The sequence below is a fragment of the Pan troglodytes genome, chromosome 19 (genome assembly GCF_028858775.2).
Source record: "Pan troglodytes isolate AG18354 chromosome 19, NHGRI_mPanTro3-v2.0_pri, whole genome shotgun sequence".
In the NCBI taxonomy this organism is placed as follows: domain Eukaryota; kingdom Metazoa; phylum Chordata; class Mammalia; order Primates; family Hominidae; genus Pan; species Pan troglodytes.
In genome coordinates, this window is record NC_072417.2 from 71,088,200 (window position 1) to 71,115,088 (window position 26,889).

General features: G+C 43.0%; 1 protein-coding gene and 1 long non-coding RNA gene across 10 annotated transcripts; both read right to left on the bottom strand.

Moving 5' to 3' along the window:
- Positions 1-5,497: 5,497 nt before the first annotated feature.
- Positions 5,498-22,238, bottom strand: VEZF1 (vascular endothelial zinc finger 1). 9 transcript variants are annotated; one of them, XM_024350532.3, is made up of 7 exons: positions 21,992-22,202; positions 19,161-19,372; positions 16,604-17,298; positions 15,778-15,841; positions 14,507-14,690; positions 13,091-13,243; positions 5,498-8,855 (listed from the first exon to the last, which is right to left on the bottom strand). In XM_024350532.3, the coding sequence occupies exons 2-7, from the start codon at positions 19,164-19,166 to the stop codon at positions 8,428-8,430; spliced, it is 1,530 nt and encodes a 509-aa protein (XP_024206300.1). In that variant the 5' UTR covers positions 19,167-19,372; positions 21,992-22,202; the 3' UTR covers positions 5,498-8,427. The 9 variants fall into 9 exon arrangements, 8 of the variants coding, with proteins under 8 accessions (XP_024206300.1, XP_016788114.1, XP_063655099.1 ...); XM_016932625.4 differs by having other exon boundaries at positions 14,507-14,708; positions 21,992-22,180; XM_063799029.1 differs by having other exon boundaries at positions 19,161-20,051; positions 21,992-22,098.
- Positions 22,239-22,951: 713 nt separating this feature from the next.
- Positions 22,952-26,565, bottom strand: LOC134808892 (uncharacterized). The gene is made up of 2 exons (XR_010153025.1): positions 23,566-26,565; positions 22,952-23,186 (listed from the first exon to the last, which is right to left on the bottom strand). It is a non-coding gene; the product is annotated as an uncharacterized LOC134808892 (long non-coding RNA).
- Between the last annotated feature and the right edge of the window lie 324 nt (positions 26,566-26,889).

The following is a 26,889-nucleotide window of genomic DNA, read 5'->3' on the forward strand; positions in this document are numbered from 1 at the left end:
GTGGTGGCACGTGCCTGTAATTCCAGCTACTCTGGAGGCTGAGGCAGGAGAATCATTTGAACCCAGGAGGCGGAGGTTGCAGTGAGCCAAGATTGCACCATCACACTCCAGCCTGGGCAACAAGAGCAAAACTCCGTCTCAAAACAAAACAAAACGAAACTTTACCAGGTTGGATTTATTGTCATGCTTATTTTACAGCCTAGGAAACAGAGGGCAGAGAGGCTACATATCTTGCTGAAGGTTACATAGCTTCAAGTGGCACAGCTTGGATTTGTACCCAGGCCTCTCAGATTCCAAGTCTCTGCTCTTGATCATAACCCTAAACTACAGCACCTCCCAGCTGTTCCTTATGCCAAATCGCCCTCTGCTCTGGATCCCCTGCGGGCCCTCCTCACTTACCTTGGTGCTTACTCCTGTTTCTGGCCTTGGTACTTGGTTCCTTGTTGTGTTTCAGGTCTCCTGGACATTGGGATTCATCAATACAGGGCAAAATCAGCAACAATCACAGGCTGCCATGAAACCACTAATTTGGAATCAAAGATTTAGGAATGTAGCAAAACTTTTGGAAGCTATGGTCCAATTTGGAAACTAGCCTCCCTTCTGGGGGTGCTAAACTGCCTCCACCTTTATTTTGATATCTCCCACCTATTCCTGTTATACCAAGGAAGAATAAACTAACTGCCTGACGTTAGTTCAGGCAGGGGAAGGTTTCAGAGGAAGCAACATTTAAATTACACTTTCTGCCTGTCTAGGGGTTCACAGTGGAGAAAGAATGTTGGAGGGCTGGTTATGGGGAGGGCATTCTAGGCCTAGAAAACAGCAGAAGCAGTGACTCTGTCTCCTTTCTCTCTCTCTTCGCAGACTCCCCCCTCCCCATTCTTCTCCTTCAGAGGTGCCTGATAGCCACAGAGTCTCTGGTGTTGACAAAGTGACAGAACTTCCCTTACGTTGACAGGGCCACCCTGGAATCAGGACCTACTCTTTTGGGACAGAGCTCTGGGATTTCAGGAAAGGGTGGGACCCCACTTCTTCCAGCAAGAAGTGGTTCACAGGTCCCCACTCCTAATTACTTGAATCTTGCCTGTTTCTTCAGCTACTGATTTTTCTCCTTTTTTTTTTTCTTTTAAGACCGAGTCTCACTCTGTTGCCCAGGCTGGAGTACAATGGTGCAATTTTGGCTCACCACAACCTCTGCCTCCCAGGTTCAAGTGATTCTCCTGCCTCAGCCTCCCGAGTAGCTGGGATTACAGGCATGCGCCACCATGCCCAGCTAATTTTTGTATTTTTAGTAGAGATGGGGTTTCACTATGTTGGCCAGGCTGGTCTCGAACTCCTGACCTCGTGATCTGCCTGCCTTGGGCTCCCAAATTGCTGGGATTACAGGCGTGAGCCATCGCACCCAGCCTTTTCTCCTTTATCCGGTGAAGAAAAGCACGTCTTCTTTCCTGCCTATTGGCTGAAACAAATCATCACAGCTGGCTCGGACTAGCAGCCTGTCTCCAAGTTCCCTAAGTAATCATGTCTAGCCCAGGGCAGGTGCATGGAGAGGGTGGTCAGGGTGGGAGTGATGTCACAGGTAGCACAAGAACATTTCCTCCAAAATGTCTCTTTTCCCTTCCTTAGCCTCTTCCTAACCTCCAAGACTCCCCTTTTTCTTCCTCCATATACATGCAAGTCTGATTTCTCTCTAGCTCTTTTCCTGCCACTAACAAAGATAAGAATTCCTTGGCTCATGGGCAAGGGCCTTGGGGATCCAAGCTCCTTCAAAACAGATCTGTCTGGCTGACCCTGTAGGGATAATAAGCCTCTGGCAGTCCCCAGTTGTCCCTAAGATTGGCAAAGACCTGGCTTCCCATCCCAGTCTTTGAGGATGGCTCTCTTCTCCATGGGCAGCCTCCAGAATTGGTGCATCTGTCCCAGCCTAGCCTGAGCACTGACTGCCAGAGAGAGCTGCTGGACCAGTCATTGGAAGGGCATATTGCTCCCTTTCATTCCCCTTGATCTCCTCATCCTCTCAGCTGTCATGCCAAAAGAATACCTCACTGGCAGAACAGAATATTTTCCTCAAATGTCCTTTAGTTTCTGACACAGCCAGATGCAGGTGGACCTCACTTTAAGGAAACTCCATTAATGAGAGTTCTTCCTACATGGTTAGCAGTTACATATATTACAAAGGAGTCGTGATTTTAAGTTCTTATTTTATGTTTTATGTAATCTTGAAAGAGATATTTAGGGGTTGGGAGGGAGGTGGGATGTCAATTTAAGATAATTAGAGATGAAGAGGACTTCTAAAATTATGATGCAAGTCAGTAGTGATAGAGAATCTTTTTTTGTTTTGTTTTGTTTTTTTTGAGACGGAGTCTGGCTCTGTCGCCCAGGTGACAGACAGAGGCTGAGACATAAGGATTGCTTGAACCTGGGAGGCAGAGGTTGCAGTGAGCTGAGATTGTGCCACTGCACTCCAGCCTAGGCGACAGAGCAAGAAGCTGTCCTAAACAAATGGGCCGGGCGCGGTGCCTCACCCCTGTAATCCCAGCACTTTGGGAGGCCGAGGCGGGTGGATCAGTCAGGAGATCGAGATCATCCTGACTAACACGGTGAAACCCCCGTCTCTACTAAAAATACAAAAAATTAGCCGGGCGTGGTGGCGGGTGCCTGTAGTCCCAGCTACTGGGGAGGCTGAGGCAGGAGAATGGCGTGAACCCAGGAGGTGGAGCTTGCAGTGAGCCGAGATGGCGCCACTGCACTCCAGCCTGGGTGACAGAGCGAGACTCCGTCTCAAAAAAAAAAAAAAAAAAAAAAAAAAAAAAACAAAGAAAAAAAACACAAATGAACAAAAAACCACCCTGATAGTTTTTGTTGTTGTTGTTGTTTTTGAGATGGCGTTTCACTCTTGTTGCCCGGGCTGTAGTGCAATGGCGCGATCTCGGCTCACTGCAAGCTCCGCCTCCCGGGTTCACACCATTCTCCTGCCTCAGCCTCCCGAGTAGCTGGGACTACAGGCGCCCGCCACCACGCCCCGCTAATTTTTCTATTTTTAGTAGAGACGGGGTTTCACCGTGTTAGCCAGGATGGTCTCGATTTCCTGACCTTGTGATCCTCCTGCCTCAGCCTTCCAAAGTGCTGGGATTACAAGCGTGAGCCACTGCGCCCGACCCGGTAGAGAATCTTGAGTATAAAACTTCTTTCTCTTATCATGTCATGATAAAAACTATAAGGGCGGGGCTGGGCACGGTGGCTCACGCCTGTAATCTCAACACTTTGGGAGGCCGAGGCGGGTGGATCACCTGAGGTCGGGAGTTCGAGACCAGCCTGACCAACATGGAGAAACCCCGTCTCTACTAAAAATACAAAATTAGCTGGGCATGGTGGCGCATGCCTGTAATCCCAGCTACTTGGGAGCCTGACGCAGGAGAATCACTTGAACTCAGGATGCAGGAGAATCACTTGAACTCAGGAGGCGGAGGTTCTGGTGAGCCGAGATGGCACCATTGCACTACAGCCTGGGCAACAAGAGTGAAACACCATATCAAAAACAAACAAACAACAACAACAACAACAAAAACTAACAGAGCGGTTTTTTGTTCATTTGTTTGTTTTAAGACAGCGTCTTGCTCTGTCGCCTAGGCTGGAGTGCAGTGGCACAATCTCAGCTCACTGCAACCTCTGCCTCCCAGGTTCAAGCAATCCTTATGTCTCAGCCTCCTGAGTAGCTGGGACTACAGGCTTGCACCACCACGCCTAGCTAATTTTTGTATTTTTAGTAGACAGGGGGTTTTGCCATGTTGGCCAGGCTGGTCTTGAACTCCTGGCCTCAAGCGATCCAGGGCGGTTTTTGTAAAGTGATGTGTACTTGACCTTCATGGTCCAGGGCCAAGATCTGGGTTAAGTGCCTATCTTGGGAAGAGGAAGGCTAACTAGCCAACCCCTAATGGGTAGGTCTAAGGAGAGGGCTACCTCATGCAAAGATCCAAAGGAAAGCCTGCGACCCTTCATTCCTTTATTCGGTACTACATGGGCCTTAGATTGCTCAAAGGTGGGCAGCCAAGAGAAGCTGGAATCTGGACTAACACACAAACTCAGTCAGTATTCTGCCCTGGATCATTACACACTAACCTGCCAGCCCCCTAATTTTTTTTTTTTTTTGAGACAGAGTCTTGCTGACACCCAGGCTGGAGTGCAGTGGCGCGATCTCGGCTGACTGCAACCTCCGCCTCCCGGGTTCACGCCATTCTCCTGCCTCAGCCTCCTGAGTAGCTGTGACTACAGGCTCCCGTCACTACGCCAGACTAATTTTTTGTATTTTTAGTTAAGAGACAGGGTTTCACCGTGTTAGCCAGGAGGGTCTCGATCTCCTGACCTTGTGATCTGCTCGCCTTGGTCTCCCAAAGTGCTGGGATTACAGGCGTGAGCCACCGTGCCCAGCCTAGCCCCCTATTTTTACAAGGGGAGATTTTCCAGTAATCTGCCAATGTCAGGCCAGCTGTGGGGGAGATTTACAGACCCAAACCAGGGACAAAAGACATTCTTTCAGGATACAGGACTCTTTAAGGAGGAATTGGAAAAAGTGCAAGACTGATGGCCAGACCTATTAGGGCAGGGAGGAAAAATTGATTACTGTCCCATGAACAGATTGGACTTTTAGGTCCAATGATCCTTGAGGATACTGAAGTGAAAACCTCCACTATCTCCTCTACATCCTAAACCCAGGTCTATTCAGAGGACCAAACTACAGGGCCCCTTGAGAAGAGTGGAGACACCTGAACAGCCGGGACTGGAATGATTAACTAGCAACTCAGTGAAATAACACTTCCCTTGTTCCTAGGACAAACACAGCACGAAGAACACTTTCCTCCAGCTGTGTTCACTGAGTCACTAAAGGCCTAAGACAATTATCACAGGAAGTTTGGAAAGCCTCAATTCTATATAAAACAGATGTAGGTATCCAAAACTTTTTCATTGAATGAAGTGTCACATTCATCCTGATTTGCTGTTTGGTGATACCATCACTCATCCTATCTTCCTTAACAGCCTCCTTGGAGGCAGCAACCATGTCTTAATCAACTTTTCACGCCCCTTAGTGCCTAATAGTGCGTGGCACATTGTTGGTCCTCAGTGGGCATCTCATAAATCTAGTTGAACACAAATGGGCAAGGGACCCAGCTTAAAGCCCCTTTCAACTAAGGAAATTAGGTCCTAGAGCATGAGAAGAAATGTTTTAAACCCATCTTCTCTTTTGGGTAGGACAGGGACCTAAACCTGTGGCCACTGCCTCCATCCTAGCTTCCTGGGCCTTACCTGAGCTGCTTGGGAGGGTGCACCTACCAAGGGCAGTCAGTCTGGTGCCCTTCCACCCTCCAACCAGCCTGATACTGGTCCCTCCCTCTCTCTCCAACCCAATACTGAGATGTGTGCACCTGAAAAGAAAGTACTTGAAAAATTCCTCTATTATCAGAGCAAAACTGATGAGGCTTCTGAGGTATTAAACAATCCATCATAACATTTGTGACCGGTTAACTTTAATTTTCAAAATAAATCTGCAGTATTTTGCATGTTAGTAATACAGTGCTGGTATTGACAGGTAAAATCATCATCTGCTTACATAGAAACCTTCATTTAGGAGCACACCGTAGGAGGGGAACGGATACACAATAAAAAGCAAACGCAGGCCAAGCAGCGAGCCCTAGAGCGTAACAGGCTGGATGTCAGATTTAAGGATTATCTAATACAACTGTTTAGCTGCCAATCTGATAAAGGGGAAGCTCTCAACCAGGTTACAACCAGAAGGGAAAAACGTACTCTGCCTTTTCGTAGAGCAGTGGCCGTCGTGCCTTCAACACCTGGTTGAATCAGTTCATCAACATCGAAACTCAATTCCAGTTCCAAGACACAGGAGAATTTCATCACACAACCTATTCGGTACCCCTTTTCAGTGGCCCACCCAAAACCCCCTCCTGCCATCGACTCTCTCCCTCCCAAAAGAAGACATGACGTGGCTTTATTATTGCAGACAAGCTTCTTAAGTGAATAAAGAATGCATACAAAATAGTATTTTAACTGAAGTCATACAATGAAGTCTCACTCCTGTTTATTATACAATGAATTGATAAAACAATTACTTCTAGTATATATCTTTTTTTTTTTAGAACTAATACTTTCAGGGTTCTGACAACCACATTCTAGCTTAGGGGTAGGGCCCACACCTGCCCCCACTGAGGACTGCTCCTTGGACCACTGTGGAGGAAGCCTGGGCTGTCTGAATTGTGAATTATGACTGCCAGCCCACCAGAGATAACAGATCCCAGCAGGCAGAGCCAGAACCCAGTTTTGGGTCTGCAGGCCAGGAAATGTGAACTTCCTCCAAATGTGGCCACTGTGCCTCCCAATCCAGGCCTCAGCAAGGTCATTCTTGGGCTCCCTACACGAGTCCTTCCAGTAGTCCACACATAATGCTCTACATATTAAAAACAAACCATTTTTGTACTGTGGATAAGAACAGTTGTAACAAAGTCATAGCTACATATTTTTCTCTACATTTTGTTTATTGAGACAAACTAATTAAAAGGCACAAACATAGGGCATGTTTACATGGACATTATAACAAACATATACATTAAAAGTGTAGGAATGTGTTGCCTTCCTGCTAAACAGAAAGTTCCTAAGCTTTTATATATACAAAAGTTGTACAATTTAATGTCCTAAAGTACAAAAGATCATTTATAAAATTATTTTACACTAAGTACTATTTATTTTATTTTTTTACTATGTAGTTCAACCCCCTAGAACTGTTTTGTATAATGACACACAGATACCTGTCCCTGATGTAGGAAGTCTGTCTCAGATGCAAGGTATTTTGATGCTTGAACTGACACAGTAGGGTATAAACGGAAATCATCCAGTTTGATAGTCAGTCCTGCAAACATTCTGCAAGATTAACACAACTAATTTCCATTTCTCTTAACTGCAATGATTAAAAAATGAAAAAAACCAAAAACATATTGCAACTTAAAAAAATCACAGCGTCTTGGTTTAGTTAATTTTTTTTTTTTAACGCAATGCTTTAAAAACAATGCGTGGCATGATGGTGTAAAGAGTATCTGTTTCCCTAGCTTTTGGTTTCTACTTTATGTACAGAGATAAAATATCTTGCTAAGAAATAAAAAGCACATGTCTCAACGTGCATAATCATTGCTGGGTTTCTACAGGGAATGCAGACAGCTGTCTCCCTGAAAACACCACAAAGCTGATACAAGTGTTTTCTCAAAGAAAAAAAAAAGTGATGTCCATATTTACAAAGTTGAACAAATCTGCGCAATACTTAAGAAACGGAAGGAGAAATTTAAAAAAAGATACACTCTGCATGTTCTGAAGGGGCATACACTACCTAGTTAGTGGTTAGAATAAAAACTGTATACAATTTAATATAAGACATAAACTCTAGTGAGCAACTAACACATCTGTCCCTGTTGTAATATCAACAGGCTCTGATTGGGAGAGAGAGGGGCATATCACATCCCAGTGCCTCCAGCGTCTTCCAATTTAAAGCAATATATTTGAACTGTTCCAAAGTACTCCTTGGCTCCTAAATACGAATCCCACTGGACTCTGTTTATTAGGAGCCTGCCTGTCCACACACTTGACTTCTCCTCTGTCAGTTGAGGCTTTTCTTAGCAAAACACAATTTGTAGATTTTTTTTAAATTTTTTTTTTTTTAAAAAGTCAACTACAATGCTATATTCCATCGGGATTAATATGCTGAGCAATATTTACATCTCCAAATATCAGGTCACAATCCCTATTATACGTTGAAGTTAGAATGATAAATTATCATATGCTTTGCATATCAGAGCTGGTATCACCTTTCCCATAGGGAATGCTGCCTGAAATTAACATATTCCCAAAGGTAAAATGCATATTCTCTGAAATGCATTTTATTATGACAATGCATGTATTTACTCATAAAAACAATAAACACAGACAATTCTACACTAGCTCTCAATCTGTGGATTTAAAATTTCAGGTTAAAATCAGCCATCCACCTTGTATAGGGAGAAGAGTTCTGCTAGTGTTTACAATAAAGTGATTCCTTGGGATTAGAAATAGTAATGCTGTTTTTTTATTTTGAAGTGGGTTCTACTTATGATTGGTTTTAATTCTGGCATTTCATCTTGCCAACTACTATCCTGTTTAAGCAATGTTGTCAGCTAAAAGGAATTTCTGATTAAACTAAAGTGGTCCAGTGATAAGTTACATACACACCCTACTTTGAATAATCCCAGCCAAATTGGAGGAAAATGCTACCACACTCTTATTAACTAATGTAATAAAATCTCCCAATTTCATGGTTTAGTTTTTGCTTTAATCAACTAAAAGTTAAGTTGCTGGTAAATATTTACTTTTACCCATATTTTGATTTTATAATACTGTTTACCAAGGCGGTGATGTAGGCAAAGCTTGGGGCAAGAAAGGCATGCTCTCTACAGGTCTCATTGCTATATTGAGAGGGGCGGCTAATGTCATAGGTGTGGGTAGATTCATTGGAGATGTGATGGTGACAGGGTGTGCTATATTCACTGGGGCAGTGACGGGGGTGGGGAGGTTGACTGGGGTAGTGAGTGTTAAAGGAGAGGTCATGGATAATGGACTGGTTATAGTTACAGGATGCCCTATGTTCATTGGGCTGGTTATGTTAACTGCACTTGAAACATTTACTGGACTTCTCATGCTCATTGCAGCTGCCACTGTGACTGGGTTTGACATAGTCCCAGACGACACAGAGGATGTTATACTGAATGGAGTAGTGAGAGTCACAGGTGTCGTAGCAGCCGTGGAGGTTTGGCACAGGTTAGCAGCTTCTAAAATAAGAAGAAAAAGGGTCTTTAGATTCTCAAAACAGTGAGCAAAATTCACAAAGTTTCTGAATCAATTTCTTTTCATTAAAAATGTCAAACATTTAATAAATCAAATTCCAGTTTTCTATCAAGCGGTCAACAGAACAGAGGATCTTTCTGAGCACAAGCCTGGGGGCCAGGGATCCCAGTGTATGAATCACCTTCTGATGCTATACCTCCTGCAAGGACTTAAGCAACTTGTTTAGCCTTGCACTTTAGGTTTCAAGTTCAGATTTACTTACCTACCTCACAGTGATGCTGAGAGGATCAGTTAACTTCTGCAATGCAGGGCTAAGTGTTCTCACTACTACTTCATGCAGTTCCTCTGAGTTCTAAAAACTTTCTTGGGAAGAGCCAACCTCCAGCAGGCCAGGCTAAAGAGCTTGTTTACACAGAGCTGGGCCAATGGTTACACAATAACAGATAATCAGAAAAATCTTCTCGTAAGGCACACTGTAACTAGCAGAGAGAGGTGTGCATACTCAATAAGTATGTTAAAGCCTGAGACATGAAGCCACATTCTGTGAAGGTTTTAAAAATGCATAATTGGGGAATGATAAACAAGCTATTTTAGTATCATCTGTTTGTTTCAGTTTTAGAAATATGTTTCAGTTAAATAATCTGATTCTTTCTGGTTATGTTTCTTAACTACATTAGGAAAGAAAAAAATACTCCTCAATAAGTTCATGTTCTCCTCACTCCCATTTCTTCTTGTTTCTGATGTTGACACAATCACCTATTTTATGCCTAGTATCTTTAACTCTACATATTACACATACCACCAAGCATACCAAAGAGAACTAGCTAGGCAAGGAGACCCTGCAGTGAGTTAGAGGACCCTGGTCCTTCTTATCCAACAAAACCTGGACACTTTTTTTTCAGAGACAGGGTCTCCTTCTGTTGCTCAGGCTGGAGTGCAGTAGCATGATCACAGCGTACTGCAGCCTCAAACCCTCAAGGCTCAAGCAATCCTCCCACTTTAGTCTACCAAGTAGCTGAGACTACAGGTGCATGCCATCACGCCCAGCTAATTTTTGTGTTTTTTGTAGAGACTGGGTTTCGCCACGTTGCCCAGGCTGGTCTCCTCCTAGGCTCAAGCGATCTGTCCACCTCAGCCTCCCAAAGTGCTGGGATTAAGGTGTGAGCCAGGTCTAGACACTTCTTAAAAAATACTTCCCCTCAAGGTGACACCCCCAACCCACCCCTCAACAAAATTCAGCACCAGAAAACAGCAGTAAAATGATGGGTAGGCTAGCTGTGACTTGGCTATCAAAATGGAGAAATATACTTGAACTAAAGATAGAGATCTGTATATGATCCACAAAGGTCTTATCACCGCAGGGGGACCCTTGAGTCAAGCAGCCCTTACTTGATCAATACAATGTAACTTTGGCATACACCATTCTCCCTATCAGGGATTCCCAAACCTGGCTGATTATCAAAATCAACTATCTAGAGGACTTCAAAACAAACAAACAAACAAACAAAACAAAAACAAAGGACTCCAGGAGAATCAATAGTGAAATGTGTATTTTTAAAAAGCTTCCCAGACAATATGATTGTCGATCAGGTTTGAAAACTTATGTTACCTTATTTAGGCCTAATATTTAAAGGACGTTATAGATTCAAGTTTAGATTTTCAGGTCAGGAGTCTCCTCTCCTCTAAAATGTGACATTTACTAACATGAATACAGAGGTTTCTAAGATCAGTGGTCTTTTTGAGAGAGATTCACACTACAAATGGGAATACAATAACATTTTGTTTCATGGAAGTCAGAAGATGAGCTAAACAATCAAGTCTTACTGTGCAAGCAAATTGAAATACAATACCAAATAGAGGAGTACACCGAGAGAGATTGAGAGAGAAAACCAATTCACTTTAAGGTGCTGGGAGTATTGCTGAGGATATTCTCCACCTGCTTTCACCAAAGAATTTTTACTCTCTTATCTCCTGACCCCCTTACCTCCTCCTCCGTGTTTTCTTTTTAATCTAACAGTGTCCTTTTACTATGACTTAAACATTTTTACTCCTTCTCTAAGTAAAATACCCTTCATAATATACTTTCAACCCACTATACAATTATCACAGCACTACACTTTTTCCTCCCCATTGCCCGTCCCCTCTCCCCATTCTAACACAAAAGTTCATTTGTTTTGTTTTTTTTGAGATGGGGGTCTCAATCTGTTGTCCAGGCTGGAGTGCAGTGACGCAATTGTAGCTCACTGCAGCCTCAAACTCCTGGGTTCAAGTGACCCTCCCACCTTAGCTTCCTGAGTAGCGGAGACTACAGACACGCACTGTCACGTCCGGCTAATTTTTTTTTTTTTTTTTTTTGAGTTTTTGTAGAGATGGGGTCTTGCCATCTTGCCCAGGCTGGTCTCAAACTCCTGGCCTCAAGTGATCCTCCCACCTTGGCCTCCTGAAGTGCTGGAATTATAGGTGTGAGCCATCACACCTGGCCAAAACATTTTATTAAAATAATGACAAATCTTCAGATGGAAGCTAGGAACAAGCAGCACCTGAGGAATGATGAAAAGCCTATACGGACTGCTGCATTCTTTTCTTCCAATGCCAGTAAATGTATGAAAAAGAATGTCGCCAGGGCCCAGTAGCTCACGCCTATAATCCCAGTACTTTGGGAGGGTGAGGCGGGCAGATCACCTGAGGTCGGGAATTCGAGACCAGCCTGACCAACATGGAGAAACCCTGTCTCTACTAAAAATACAAAATTAGCTAGGCGTGGTGGCACATGCCTGTAATCCCAGCTACTCAGGAGGCTGAGGCAGGAGAATCGCTTGAACCTGGGAGGCGGAGGTTGTGGTGAGACAAGATCATGCCATTGCACTCCAGCCTGGGCAACAAGAGCAAAACTCCATCTCAAAAAAAAAAAAAAAAAAAAAGAATGCTATTCCTTTTATTTTTATCCAAGTATAGGAGGTTTAGAGATCACTCTGGCCAGGTGTGCTGGCTCATGCCTGTAATCCCAGAACTTTGGGAGTCTGAGGCGGGTGGATCACTTGAGATCAGGAGTTCAAGACTAGCCTGGCCAACACGGCAAAACCCTGTCTCTAGTAAAAATACAAAAATTAGTCGGGTGTGGTGGCACACACCTGTCGTCCTGGCTACCTGGGAGGCTGAGGCACAAGAATCACTTGAACCCAGGAGGCGGAGGCTGCAGTGAGCCGAGATCACGCCACTGCACTCAAGCCTGGGCAACATAGCGAGAGACTCTGTCTAAAAAAGAAAAAAAAAAAAAAAAAAAAAAAAACAGAAGGGATCACTCTGAGGAAGGGAAGAGCCACACTACATGAAAGCAAAAGATGGAAGAAACTACACAGAAAAGGAATTACATACAGAGGAGCCCACAGATAGAGGATTCCTTAACATTTAACATAGTAAGACATTGTAGAGGTGGAGGAGGAAGAAGGAATTTACAAATCTGTCCTTTGGCTCATGATACATTGACAAAATGATTCATCTGAAATGGCTGCACAATAGTCCAGAAGCCAAAGCTGTACTAGTAAGTTGAAAAGTACGTTGAAAACTGATACTCCAACTGATTCGTTAGAAAATATACACATGAGAGAAAAGCAAACCATTTAAAAATTTTTAAACAATTACAGTAAAGTCCTCAGCAGCAGAAGACTAGATATGTTAAGGCCAGCCAGTGATAGACTGAAGGAGATTAAGGGTGTGTCCAAGAGAAAAGACATCAACACTACAGAATCTGAAACATGTAATAAATAATACCATGAAAAAGAACACTACAGAGCAAAAATAGCACAGTTGTAAGAAAATGAACTTATGTACACACAAGGATATCCACCTCTAAAAGTGGGGATATTTTAGAAAGGAAAAAAAAGCCCATAATGCATGGAGGTTGACATCAAATTGAATATAAAAATGCAACTCTGAGCATAGCAAAGGACCAAATTTGGATCCAGGTTTGTAGCAAAAAGTACATCAAAAGAAAGAACATGATAGGAAGTACTGAGAACTTTTAATTCCTAGTAATAACTTATCTGGACACTTTATTGCCAATAACTATACTTTACCAGATATTTCCCAGCATGCACTATTTCCATGTTTCCATTAAGCTAGATTTCCTAAAACTGTGGCTTCTCTACTTTGATCACTTGGCATACTAAATGAAAACACTTCTCTAGCCATATTTTCAACACTGGAAGCTGTGCCTTACCTTTCTTTCTTGCTTTAACAGCTTCTTCCCACAGTCTCAGTGTTTCTACTTGCTTCCCTGGCCAGCTTGTCACATGTTGTTGTTGTTGCTGCTGCTGCTGCTGCTGCTGCTGCTGCTGCTGCTTTTGGTTACTGGTCTCTTCACTCATGCATGCTATTACAAAGACAAACCAAAAACACTGTATTTACCTGTAAAACTGTTGCCGTTTTTTTCAAAATTGACTTCTCATGCTTCTGTGATCTTAACCATTTAACCTGATAGCTCTTAGTAAGTGCATCTTTTTTGCTGCTGTGTCTATATTGGTCAAAATAAACAAGCACTAAAAAGTCTAGAGAACTAGCAAAAATCAATATAAAAGAGAAAAGGACTCTTTGCTATAAAAAAAAAACCATCAAAAAAAAAAAGCAAGTGTCTTTAAAAATGGAAGTTTGATATTAATATAGGACTAATCAACATTCAACAAAATTTTTTATTTGACCACAATAATGTACACTAAAAGTGAATGTTTATAGGCCGGGTGCAGTGGCTCATGCCTGTAATCCTAGCACTTTGGGAGGCCGAGGCAGGTGGACTGTCTGGGCTCAGGAGTTCGAGACCAGCCTGGGCAACACGGTGAAACGCCGTCTCTATGAAAATACAAAAAAAGTAGCAAAAGTAATCGGGCATGGCAGTGTGCACCTGTAATCCCAGTTACTTGGGAGGCTGAGGCAGGAGAATTGCTTGAACCCAGGAGGCGGAGGTTGCAGTGAGCCGAGATCGTGCCATTGCACTTCAGCCTGGGCAACAGTGTGAAGACTCCGTCTCAATAAAAAAAAAACAAAACCAAAAACAAAACAGAAGTGAATGCTTATAAAGTACAACATACTAGATAACAAACCCAGTGTACTTACAAAGAAGTAAAAATGGATAGATTAACACACATTAAGCTTTCTTCCCCATTCTCTTGTGGCCACCTATTTTTTTTGAGAATTTGATGTTTCTACTGCATAAAGTACATATATAATAGAATAAAGGATTAGGAAAATGCCTTCTTCTAGTGGTTAGGGCAATCTTAAAAGAAAAAGCCTGGGTAAATGCAAGTATTCTATCTTCAACTCTGAATTTAAGGCAAGCAAAGCATTTAAACCTTCAAGTGGATATGATATCTCATTTCTCTACAGATTTGGGTTTGAAAAGCAAGCTTATTAATACTGCTTTCACCTTAAAGGTTATTATTAGCTTATCAACGCTGTTTGCATACATGAAAGTAAAGCATAGTTCTGACATTAATATACTCTGTCCATTGTTGCCTGTTTGCACATGTTGGCAATAGAAGGAAACATGTAAGGTGAATATTAATACCTTTGATACAATATGAAAACATCATATTTCACCCATCTGAAATATAAAAGAAATAAAATCTGAAGCACCACCTACTTTTACTGATGCCTTGTTTACATGTATTACAGTTGATACTTTGGCTCTGCCCATGAGTCTTTAAGTGGCTGGTGATGTATGCTGCACTCAGGAGCTTCCCACAGATGTTACATGATACCTTGCCTTCGTGGCGCACCATGTGTGTCCGCAGTCTGTCTTTGGTGGCAAAGGCAGCAGTGCACGTCTGCATGAGGGAGGAAAACTTTTTTTAAATATAGACTATCCTGTTCTACTCATTTTGAAGTACGTTATATTCTGTGCATTACCCTATCCACATCAGCAAGCTGACAACTAGTTGAATTTTAATTGCATATGTTACCTAGAATCATAATCATAATAAAACTCTTGATAAATTTTAGACTCTTCCATTTTGAAGGAAGAAAATACATCAACACAGAGTAGCACAAAAAATGTAAGCTTTAGGGTAAGTTAAACCTGGGTTTAAGTTGAGCTCCACAATTTACTAAATGGTGTAATGTTGAACAAGTTGGTTAACCTATCTGAAAGCTTCCTTCATCTGTAAAATGGGGATAACATCTCTCACAAAATTACTGGTGGATTAAGAAAAGCCTGGTATACACAGCAGGCACTCACTCAATGACACTAGCTTCCTTCCTCCAATTAGATCTTTCTTAGCATTCAAATCATTTACTTAATAAAATCAGTCATTAACAAACTTAACTGAAAGGTGTACTAAAAGACTTCCAGCAACAAACTAAAATTACCAATGCCTAAAACAGTCATTTGATTTAGCAAAATTCTTAATGTTTTCGTTATTATAATTGATGTCAAATAAAATCATTAACTGGAATAGATTTTTAAACAACTAGAAAGTGCTCCAATTTGGTAATAATGAACAAAAATCTAGTAAGTGGTAACATTTGGGAGAAAAATTCATTATTTTCTCCTATTACAGTTAAAACAACTTCAATAATCAACCCAGAAATTAAAGCCCTTTATTCTTTTATTCATTTCAAATACACAACCACTTTTGCAAGACTGTAACTTTTTTTTCCTAACAAAAAATACTATTGCCCAAAGAAAGGGAAATATAGCTTAAAAAAAACAACACGCTTAAATTTTTAAATGATCTTGCTTTACAGAAACAGAAGCTGTCAGTTATATTTTATAAAACTAGAAGTCAAATGGGCCACATTTACTCAGGTCAGTGATTTTAAGACTATTCAAGAATGGTGAGATTCAACTGGCTCAGACCTTCTGGATAATGTGCATTAAGTGCTACACTAAGGATAAGTCATTTTAACTCTTACTTGGCATTTGAAGGGTCTTTCTGTTGAATGGACATGTTTTACATGACAGCTTAAGTGGTCAGGCCTGTGAAAAAGAGAGTTTCAACAGAAGATATAATCGAACACACAGAGAAATGCTACTTATGTGATGCTTACATGCTTGGCAGATTGGGAAGGGGTGCATTTTAGGGAAAGCTAGCAGAATTACCAACCTCCCTCCCCCAGTGCAAGTCTCCTTCCCTCTCTTACCATGAACAAAGTCTTAGGCCTCTACCTGTTAATTTTCTCTCCTAGTCAACATCAAATCATATTAGGTCTTGATTCTTTACAATTACAAAATACCCGAAGTTTTAGTCTTAACACTTGCCAGAAACAGCTACCACTATATTAACTCTAAAAGCTTTTATAAATGAAAATTAGTGAAATGTTGATGCTCTCAGAAAAATGAAAAAACATTCTAAAAGTTTAATTAAGAGTATCCAAGGTCATCCCAACTTCCAAGAAATGTTACTTTAATTTGCCCAGTGAGCCTCATGTCTAGTCCCCCAACTGAACTGAAAACTGGTGGTTTTGCAGTGATAAGTATCCATGTGCCAAATGAAAGCCTGAGTCCACCGAGGCACTTGTTAAGTGAAAAAAACAGGTTAATCACTATGTCACCACTTGTCAATCACACCAAACTGGGGTTAGACCTGGAGGTGTTAATACTTATCTATCACCAATCTCCTCTAATAACACAGGTCTGCCCACATCTGTTCTCACATAAACATTCTAGATCACATGGAGACAAAACTGAAGTACACTGATACCATAATGAAGCAAAGCAAAGCAAAGCAAAATGCAGTACCTTGAGAAGCCTTTCCCACAAACACTGCAAGTATAGGGTTTGGTGATGCCTCCTTCATGAGACCTCACATGATAAGTCATCCGGTCCTTCCTCTTGAAGCGCTGATTACAAATAGGACACTCAAAGGGTTTCTCATCTGAATGGGAGAGCTTGTGCCGATTGAGATGGTACACATCTCGGAAGGCCTTCCCACACATCTCACAAGCATGGTTCTTCTTGACAGGCTTACTGGGTTTCTTGACAGACTGGGTCACTGGCATAGCTGTGGTGCTGGCACTGCTACTGGGGTTGGTGCCCGAGGAAGATGTAGTGACTGTTGACAAGATGCCTGCAATGGTCGAGACCAACGAAGTTCGGCTGCTGTCCCCAGCGATGGTAGAGATAAGGGGAACCACCGTGGTGGGGGTTTTCTTTGGCCGGGACACCAACTTGATCCCTGTGTGGCAGGATTCGTGGCGCCTCAGGTGATAGCTGTCCCTGAAAGCTTTACTGCAGTAAGTGCACACAAATGAAGTTTTGGGTTTTTCTTTTTTAATCCCAATGGCATCCTTTAATGTTTCTGGTGCACCCTGAGGTTTCTGAGTTATTGGTATTGGAAGCAATGGTTTCTGATCAGGGGGCTCCACGGCAGAGCTCAGGAGGGGCAGCAAGCTGTTCTGTGCTGCCTGCTGTTGGTGATGGGAAGCTTCATGGGCCTAAAACCAAACATTTACACTTCAGAAACTCAGCCTCTCACAATGGCCTTCGAAATTCAACATGCTCCAGACAATAGAGACCAGAAGAAACAGTCAAAGAACCTATAAGCTACTCTGCAGCGGTAATCCAGCAACCACCTAGTTACTCTAAGAGCTCACAATACAAAGCATTGAAAAATCACTGTGCAGACACAAAACTTTTGCAACTAAGTTGCTGACAGTGATCTTGCTTTTAAACAGCTGACTAAACTACACACTATCCTGGTTCATAAGGGACAGACCAGCTGATGAAATCAGTTTGCATTAGTCTGTCAGCGCTGAAACCAAGTTTAAATAACTTACTTAAAAAAACCACTCCAGATTTAAGTATTTAATAGTACCTTACTGCAGCAATACACACATACACACTCACATACACGCAATAACACAATCATCTATTTGTCTATTATCCAGAAGAAAAGCATCATGTCTTTCTATCAGAAAACTCAGATTGAGGAAGGGGCTGTTGCTAAGTGATGAAAGAAATCTAGTTCTCTAAATACATTTGCTAGTTGTTAACTTTAAGTTTTCACTTGACTCTACTAAAAGGTTTGGTTGAAACAAAATCTGCTATTAAGCAACCTGCAAGGCATCTGTGAAGGTAGCCCATAGCAAACACCTGTCAGTTGTTTCTCAGGTCATTTAATTGTATACTGAAGTCTGCATCTTTCAGCAACACTATCTGTTCAAATCCCAAACTCTCAAAGACAGACTAATGAGAAAAACAAACTATAAACACTTAAATTCCTTTCATATTCATCTTCTTCCAGCAGTTGTAGGTTTCAATAAAGTATTAGACATTTGCTGTTATGATGTGCTTCTCCACTCCCAAAACTGGAGGCTGCACACTGGAAATTCTTTTAGCCGCAATGAAACCAAAATTTCACCATGGATCAGGTTCTTGACATTTATGAGTAGTTACTCTCTTGGTTCTGATACTTTCAAAATTCTCCATACTGATAAACATTTAGGAAATGATGGAAAAAATTCCTGAAATAGTTCTTCCTAATATGTTGTTCTTTACCAACATTATTTTTGAAACTCTTGACAGTGAGCCCAAGCCCCTATGCTTGTGTTTTGTAATCCTAATAAGATGCATGCACTCAAGAGGAGTTTCAAATATTTTAAGCATACAATGTCCTACTAGGGGCCCATCCCATCATTTTAGACACTTTAGACAGTTACTTACCCTTCTTACTCTATAACCACAAGTCCCACAGCTAACTTAAGGACAAAAAAACAAAGAGAAACACACACACACTCACAGCTCCTCCTCTGATGGGTAAGAACATCTACCACACATTGCTTCTATGTTTACTTGATGGCAGCATAACAGTTAAGCCTGGAACTAGTCTCCCCCAAACGATTAGGAGGTGTGGTATCCAGAGTTCTCAGTTTCAATTTAATAATTTTGATGTAATCACCCTTTGAGTCCTGGAAGCATTCTCAGAAATTATGTGGTTACTTATGAGTCTCTTTCTGGACTTAACTGCTCCTAGCAAATTACAGTCCGCTTTTAATCTAATTTGTGAAGCTCCTGTAAATGTAAGGGTCTATCTACCCAGGTGACATCACTAGAAACTTCACAGAATTTGGACTCCAGTTGTAACCCCTTTTCCAACCTGGCTGTAGGATACTCAAGTTTCCATACAGTATACAAATAGTTAATAGCTGAAGATAGCTGAAGATATACAATTTCAAAGGCTAACAGATCAGATAATAGGGAATGCAGATCTTCTGGACAAAGTTCAGACTTATAGCATTTAGAGGCATTTTTCAACTCTAAACAACCATTAGTACGATGGAGTACTAAAAGCACTTACTGCCATTTTACCAATTCAGATGTCTGTGGCAACATAAAGTATTTTTACAGCATTGCTGAAGCTCACTCTCACACGAGGGTCACACCAGGTCCCTGCTTCTTGGGTGAAATGCTGCAGAACCACTACAGGAATCACTCTCTGAGGATTCCTAGGATCCCCACACTTCTACATGAAGCCTTCTAAGGGGGAACTGGGTTTTCCCAACTTGTTCTCTGGGGGAGAGACAGAGTAAAATAACAACCACGGCCAGCCTTCAGTTAAGTGATTTATTTTAAAAATATAACTTCTGGGTAGGCTTTTATTTGACTAGCATCATCAAACCAAAGTTTTAATTTTATATCCCATCTCTTTCAACTGCAAGGCTTTTTAACCCTGCCCAAGCTTTCCTTTTCCTGGGGCTGGCAAGAAACAAAACAGAAATGTTATTTCATCACCCAGGGTAGTAGGATATGGCACCATGAAATCTCCAGTGCCAGAGGGTAAAAGATTTTGTACTGAACAAATTAGCATCGGTGAGTCATATCTTGAATGTCCTGTTAGAAGAATCATCCATCAAACATTTTAATAGCTATAGCTTTCACCTTCCACCAAGTTATCTGGAAAGCAAGCAGGTATTAAATTGTTTCAAAAAATAAATTCAACAGGATGCTCCAGGAAACAAACAAGATAATTTAACTCCATATCCCCAGTGAAAATTACTTAAAACCAGAACTGATTAAGTCTATTCATACCTTTCCATAGAAAAGACTGAAATATTCTCTTTACCCATTCAACTGCTCTCGGCTCTAAATTTTAAGTTTTCCAACAAATTTCACTGCACACATTGCCAAGCCCAGGATTAAATATTTGTTTTCACACTTCTCCATCAGGTGGAAAAAAAGATTTTAATAGCTGAAAAAAATTAAATAATATAAAATCTAATTAAAAAGTTGATCAATAAACGCTTGGCATTTGTTTTACCCAGGGGAAAAATAATCTTTACAAAAGTATTTCAAAAGATTTTTCAACCAGCTTTCCAAAGATGCGTTATGGGTTTTTCCTTTACATGAAGAACACTTTTTTTTTTTCAATCTCTATAGACACCATGCTTAATATGGTTTTTAATCACATGAAAATCACTTCAGTGGCCCATCAATCCCATATTTTAAAATAACCATTTGAGCTTTTTTCTGGGGAAAGTATTTGCCACCTTTACACCAACCTGGATGCATGCTAGTTATATATCATTTCTTTTCCAATGCATTTTCAAGTTGGTTTATCACATTATTAGCAAGCTGATCAAAGTACAATAAAACAACACTGATCAGAATGAGAAAAGGGGGAAGTTCATGAATTCCATAATGTTGGGTATTTTAGATTTTAAGAAGCCCAAATATATTTCCATAACTACTTAAAGATCAAATTGCCCACATTTGAAAAAATATGTCTTAAAACAACAGGCCAGTCTACACAGTAGGTAATTTCTGAGTTATCCAATTCTCTATATTAACTCCACTAGGATGAATCCAGTGGCTGGGAGAATAATTTTTTGAAAATTCTGCATCCGTTCCTGTTAGTTTCAAAAGGTATCAAGCGCCCCAGCTACGCGTTTGGGATTTCACGAAGTATTCAAAGGAAAATAACTCAGAGAGGCGGGAAGAACGCACTTAAAAGTGACGAGCTTCCTAACCTCCTCCAGTTCCGAAGTTTCCCCGTGAGCTCATCGCTACTGCCCACTGAATGCTTCGTTTTGCAAACAGAAACGAAGTAGGAAAAAAATAAGTTCCAGCCTAGATCTGCCAAACAGGGGTCCCCCATCTAAAGTGGGCGGGCCAGAGAATTGCCAAAACACATCGGCTACAGTCACTTTCAAGTTTCTTGCAAAAAAGCGAAGACCAACATCCCAGAGAGTGACTCATCTGGGGGCTTTGTAAGCGGACTTTGTTTGCTCTCTCCACTTGGTTGGAGGAAACGTTCGAGGTGGGCGAGAAAGAAAAGCGCTTCGGGAGAAGGTCGGGCCTCCAGGAGTCCCGGCCCCCACCGCTCCCCGCCTGCCCCGGGCCGGCCCGGCTGGGGGATTCCCCAGGCTGAATGGGACGGCGGGAGAGCTGGACAGAGGGAGAAGGTGTCAGCTGCCAAGGCTCGGCTGAGACTTGGGAAAAAAAAATGTAAATCCAGTGAAAAAGTTTGGGGAGGGGATACACACTCACAACATCCGCCCCCCCCAACTGGGTAAACACGAGAGGGGTGGTGGCGGTGAGGGGGAGTGGCGGGGAACCTAGGGATACCCGCTATTCGCGGGGACACGGGAGGGGGTCAGAAAGTCAACACACGCACGCACACACACAAAAAGACGAGGAAGGTGAAAAGAGAACAAGCGAAAGATGGATGAAGTGGCGGGGAGGAGACTCAGGGCAGGACCTGGGGACCTCCTCACCCCACCGTGCGGGACCGGGCCGGCACGCAATGGCCCAGCAGCCCGCGCTATCCAGCGGCCCGGCGCCCTCCTTTCTCTGGGCCGCGGGGTGGTGACAGCGACCGGCCTCCTCCCTTCCCCTTCAGAGCGAGAGGGAAGGGTGTGTGTGAGTGTGTGTGTGTGCGTCTGTGTGCTGGGGGGCCCCCGGGTTCACCCCGAGGCCTGCTATCTCCCCCGCACCCCGTGAGGCCGCCTCCTTTCACCTCAGCAGCCCCGCTCCGCCGGGGCGGGCGGGCGGGCGGAAAAACAAAGGGGGATTAAGGCCGGGCCGGAGAGCGGAGCCGGGAGGGAGGGGAGGAGGAGCGCCCGCCCGCCCGCCAGCCCGGGGCCCGGCCCCCCTGTCCCCCCCGTGCCCCCCCGGGGGGGCCCCCAGTACCTGGAACAGGAACGCGGTCCAGTTGGCCTCCATGGCTGCGGCGGCCGACCCCCCTCCTCCCCACTCCCCCCGCTCGGGGAGCCTCCTCAGCCGGAGGAGGCGACAACAAAGCGGCGGCGGCGGCGGCGGCAACGGCAGCGGCGGCTCCTCAACATGGCAGCGCCGAGCGCGGCCACTTCCGGTAACCTCCGGGACGCACCACCGCGGCGGCGAGCGCGGGCGGGGGGGGGAGCCCCGGCCCGGCCGCCGCCGCCCCCAGTCGCCCGGACCCCCTCTGGGCGTCCCCGCTGCCGGCTCGCCGCCTCGGAGCTCAGCCAGTGCCCGCTGGCGGTGGGGTCAGGGCCCCCGCGGGGGGGCTGGGGTGGGGCCCGGGGCGGGGATGGGGCGCGGCGTCCCCCCCCGCGGGGGTGTGTGGTGCTGCGGTCCGTGGCTCAGGCAGCTGGAGCAGGGGGAGCTCAGGAGAGAAGATGGAGGACGCCAGGGTCTGGCGCTGGCCCGCTGGGCACAGCTGGGCCGTCTCCCGTGACTCAGACACGGTGTCCAGCACCGTCGCGTCCCTGTTAGACCCTCAGCGGAGGGCACAGGCCACGGCGGACACTCGGCTCTTCAGTCGCTCATGCACAGCATGGTCCCCACCTCCAAATTGGGGGAAGCCCTTTCGACTTCGAGCCTCTCTTCCTTTTGGCATTTCCTCCCCGGCCGGCTAAGCCCTCTGCGCTCTCGCTATGATATGCATCTCATGGCGAGATGGCCTTCCAACTCAAGCAGGGAATCCCACTGGGGTGCAGCCTCAGATCCTCTCAGTGTGGAGGGAAACACTTCCCACGCGTAGAGATGTCATTACTGGGTTATTCTTGGGTGAAGGGCTGAGCCTCCCCATCCTCCCCTTCACTCCAAGATAGGATGTGAAATTCTATCCCAACACCCCTCCTCTCCCGCCAAAAATAAAAACAAGTGAGATAGTATAGACAAGAAATTATTTTAGTCCTTTAGTACAGTCTGTTTCCTCCTTCACCCCCAGAACAAAAATCGAACTTCTGGTTGGACAGCGTCAGATGTCACTGAGGTGACCCCAGCCTGTTTGCAGTTCCAAGTCTTCCGTGTAGGCGTCACTGCTACTGGAACTTTGTAGATGAGGAGCCTGTATGATGATGTCCTGAACATTTCTATCCTTTCCTCACACAGAGGGAAGCTACTGGGAATATCAGAGACAAGCTATTATTAAACAAGTGTCTCTAGTCCAAGACATCTCCTGTGGCAGGGAAATGAGGGGGCAGGCTGTATCAGTGATATTTTTATAAACTCTGGTTTTAGAAAAAATTCTTCAGATGGACGCATTATTTTAAGACTTTAACATTTTCCAAAACCAACTGAATCTTATCCCCTCCATTTATCCCCCTCCAGACACTTCTAATCAAGGTCACCATCTCCAACTTCCCCCATAGACAATAAAAATATGGCTGGAGAATTCTACTGTAATAGAAAACCAAGGAGATATAGTAATTTGACAGTGTGTTTCCTTTCCATCCACTAGACAAGAATACCCCCTCCCATTCTTTCCTCCCCTCAGTCACCAGAATGAAGGGGCTGGAAAACGTTGGTCTGGTTCCTTTTAGAGCTGATTCCCCATTGGATACTGCCTGGAGGCCTTGGGGATGAATGAGAAGTTCTGCAGTTTGGATCAGTAGCAGAAGCAGGTAACACATCAGGGAACCGGTCAGCCTAAGATAGGAGGGGACAGAAAATGATGAGTTTCTGATACATTTATCAGCTAAATTGCTATGGTCACCCCCATGTCTCCTGTAATGTCCAAACCTAAGGAATTAACTAAGTAAACTAAAACCTTTGTGTTCTTGCTCTGACCTTGGACAATGGAATTCTTTTTATTTTCATTCAGTGGATAGCAAATCTGCTTCTTCCCTGCCTTAACTCACTCAAGGTCTCTGTGATGCACTCCAGAGTTTTCCTCCTTCCCTGCATAGTCTTCTCCTCCCTAGCTGCCTTTCAAATTGGTGAAAATGAAGCTTCAGGATTATGAAAACTAGTACTTAATGAAGACCATTATTCTAAATGACAATATCGCTGGACTCTTTTGAACTTGTTATGCTGGGATCTAGAAACCCTTTCCCCAGCAATCTTTCACACAGCACCTCTGGGAAGCGGTTTCCCACTAACAGGAAATAGAGGGTCAAGTGGAAACAGTCCAGTTCTCATTACTGAAGAGCTAAGATTCAGAAGAATCACTTTTCTTGAGGAAAATGGCTAATTCTATTTCTATCCATAAGACAAAATCAGAATTGATTGCTCCTCAAACTTTTTTTTAAAAAGATTAACCTTTTAAGTTCATGTAAATTTTAAACACTGAGCTATTTTCCAGAAGGAAAATACTCAGAAGTTTGAAACAAGTACTCAAAAACAATCGGTTCCAACTGTTAGAGGAATATAATGAAACCAGTATGATCAAATGCTCCATCCTTACCTAGAAGGGGCTATTTCTACTTTTAGGACAGAAAATTTCTCTAACCAAACAAAAAGGAGCTCTCTCCTTAAGTGAGCTTCCACAGACTATATACTGGGGTCCAGTCAAAAGACAGATGTCCAAAGACAGCAAATTCATCTAGATTATTGTAAACAATTTTCGGTGAGTGAGTAAATGGTATTACCTTCAGCCATGATGAATAAAGCATCTAAGCCAAAAATACAATGTGCCTACATCTACCCAAACAAAAGTCAGATCCCCAACTTGCCCTGTTCAGGTTCCTCTCTCCTCCTCCCACACTCCAAGTTGTATAACCTGTCACCTAACCTTTTAGGGTCTCAGCTTCCTCATCTGGAAAATTAGAACAAAATATCTACCTCACAATGGTCACCTGTGGATTTAATGAGAAATATATGTAAGATGCTTAGAACATTTTCCAGATATATAACAGATGTGAAATAAATATTTTTATTGGTGTTATCGAGTAGTTCTAGATTAACTTTGGGGCTTGGAACTCTGCACATAAGCTCTGAGCCAGTTAATTATCCCTTTTACTTTCGCCAAGTGACAGGTTTTCTCCCATCCATTTCTCCTTCAAAGAGCCCTAAGGTAAACGGGCAAAGGGCTATGACACATAACAAAGGAAGATGCCTATTAAAATCTGTTGTTCTAAACACAACTTTTAGTAAACATTAGAAAGCAACAGGATATTTCCTTCCTCATTTGGAGAGAATTTTAAAGTCCTGTGAATACATTGAGGATGTGGATTACAGACTTAGAATCCTAGGAAAAGTATCTCTGCCGTTGTCAATTACCTGTCCCCAGCTAAGACTGCTCCACAAACTAAAAACAAATCCAAAACTTTCAGTAGGGAATATCTAGTTAGAAGCTTCAAATTGGCAAGTTAATGGACCAACTCTTTATGCAAAAAAGCCAGAACTGACAATTAACAAATTTAATAGTAAAAATCAAGATTGCAATATTTAGAAATACCAAAAAGTATTGGCCAGAAAGAAATAACCCTTCCATATCAGCCTCAATACAATCAGGAGAAAAAGCAACATATTTTCAAAGTGACACCCCCCCCCCATCCCCCCTTAAATACTCCAAACTCCTCAGGGAGGAAAGCAGAGGTTATCTCCTCACTGCCTGAACTGGATAAGCACACTAAGGGCTTTGAAGCCATTTGCCTTTTGCCTTTGACCCATGTGGTCAGAAGTCAGGTTTGTGTTTCAATTCTACCACCTGAAGTGTCACCAGGAGTTATTTAACTGGCAAGGTGAGGAAAGGGAAACAAGAATTCTTTTTCCTGAATACCCATTTAAGTTCCTTGACAACTGGAACAAAGTCATAGAGAGCAAAGGGACAATGTAATAAATCTACCCATTTTCCTAGTAGACACTGAATTCAACTGGTAGTCGAGGGCTTTTAATTAAAACATTTTATTGTTTCTAAGAATGTTCACACAATCCAAGACTTCAAAAATGAGTCTAAAGCCATGGAAACACATTTATCACCTTCATGCTTGTTGAAAGACACCAGCAAAAATCAATGCTAAACCTATCAGCTTCATCCATTAAAGCATTTGCATAGAGAAACTAACTTCCATTTTACAACTCTTTAATGACAGGGAGAATATCCAACAAATCGCAAGTAAAATAGCATAGACCACAAGGAAAGAAACTAAGACAAGTCAAAAATACACCAAGTAAGAAATTCAATACAACTGGAAAACATACTCATAGGCACCAACATTCCTCCTTTGGACACCTGTTCCTTACTGCCCTCAGATGCCCCAGGACAGGGTAATGGCTGAGCATGGAAAAAGTAGGTAATGGGTCACACAAACTTGGTGGTCCTGCACCAAACTACAAAGATTAGCTCAATTATAGCATTGTGCTAACAGTAAAAGTAGTAAAAAATAAAAAATTAAAAAAAATAAAAAAATAAACTAAATTCCTACACAAAGTTTCTCGAGTACAGAGGTGAATGTCTTCTCATTGGCTATAGCCTCCACCCCAAATACAACCCACCAGTTAAGAGGGATAACACTAAACAATGCTGTTTAGTGTCATGTGCACCCATCTACATCACCAGAAAAATACTGTTCATATGCAAAAAAATTTACTAATTGTTAATACCTGGCCAGATGTTCTTGTGAAGAGCAAGGCAGGGGAAAAACATGTTATCAAGTGAATACTCTATCCAAACTCCAAGAGAAACATCTCCAGTTTTTCTTCAGAGTCAATTTGATCTTCAACTGAGGGTCCCTCCATTCTTGGCAGTGAGAGGAACAGTGAATAATGAAAACAGGTGTTCAGAAACCTATGCAGTATACTCCCTGGGTAAGGAAGGTGAGCAGCAGTGACCTAAGACACTGACATGACCTCATGACTAGCAAGACCAAACTTTGAGAAAG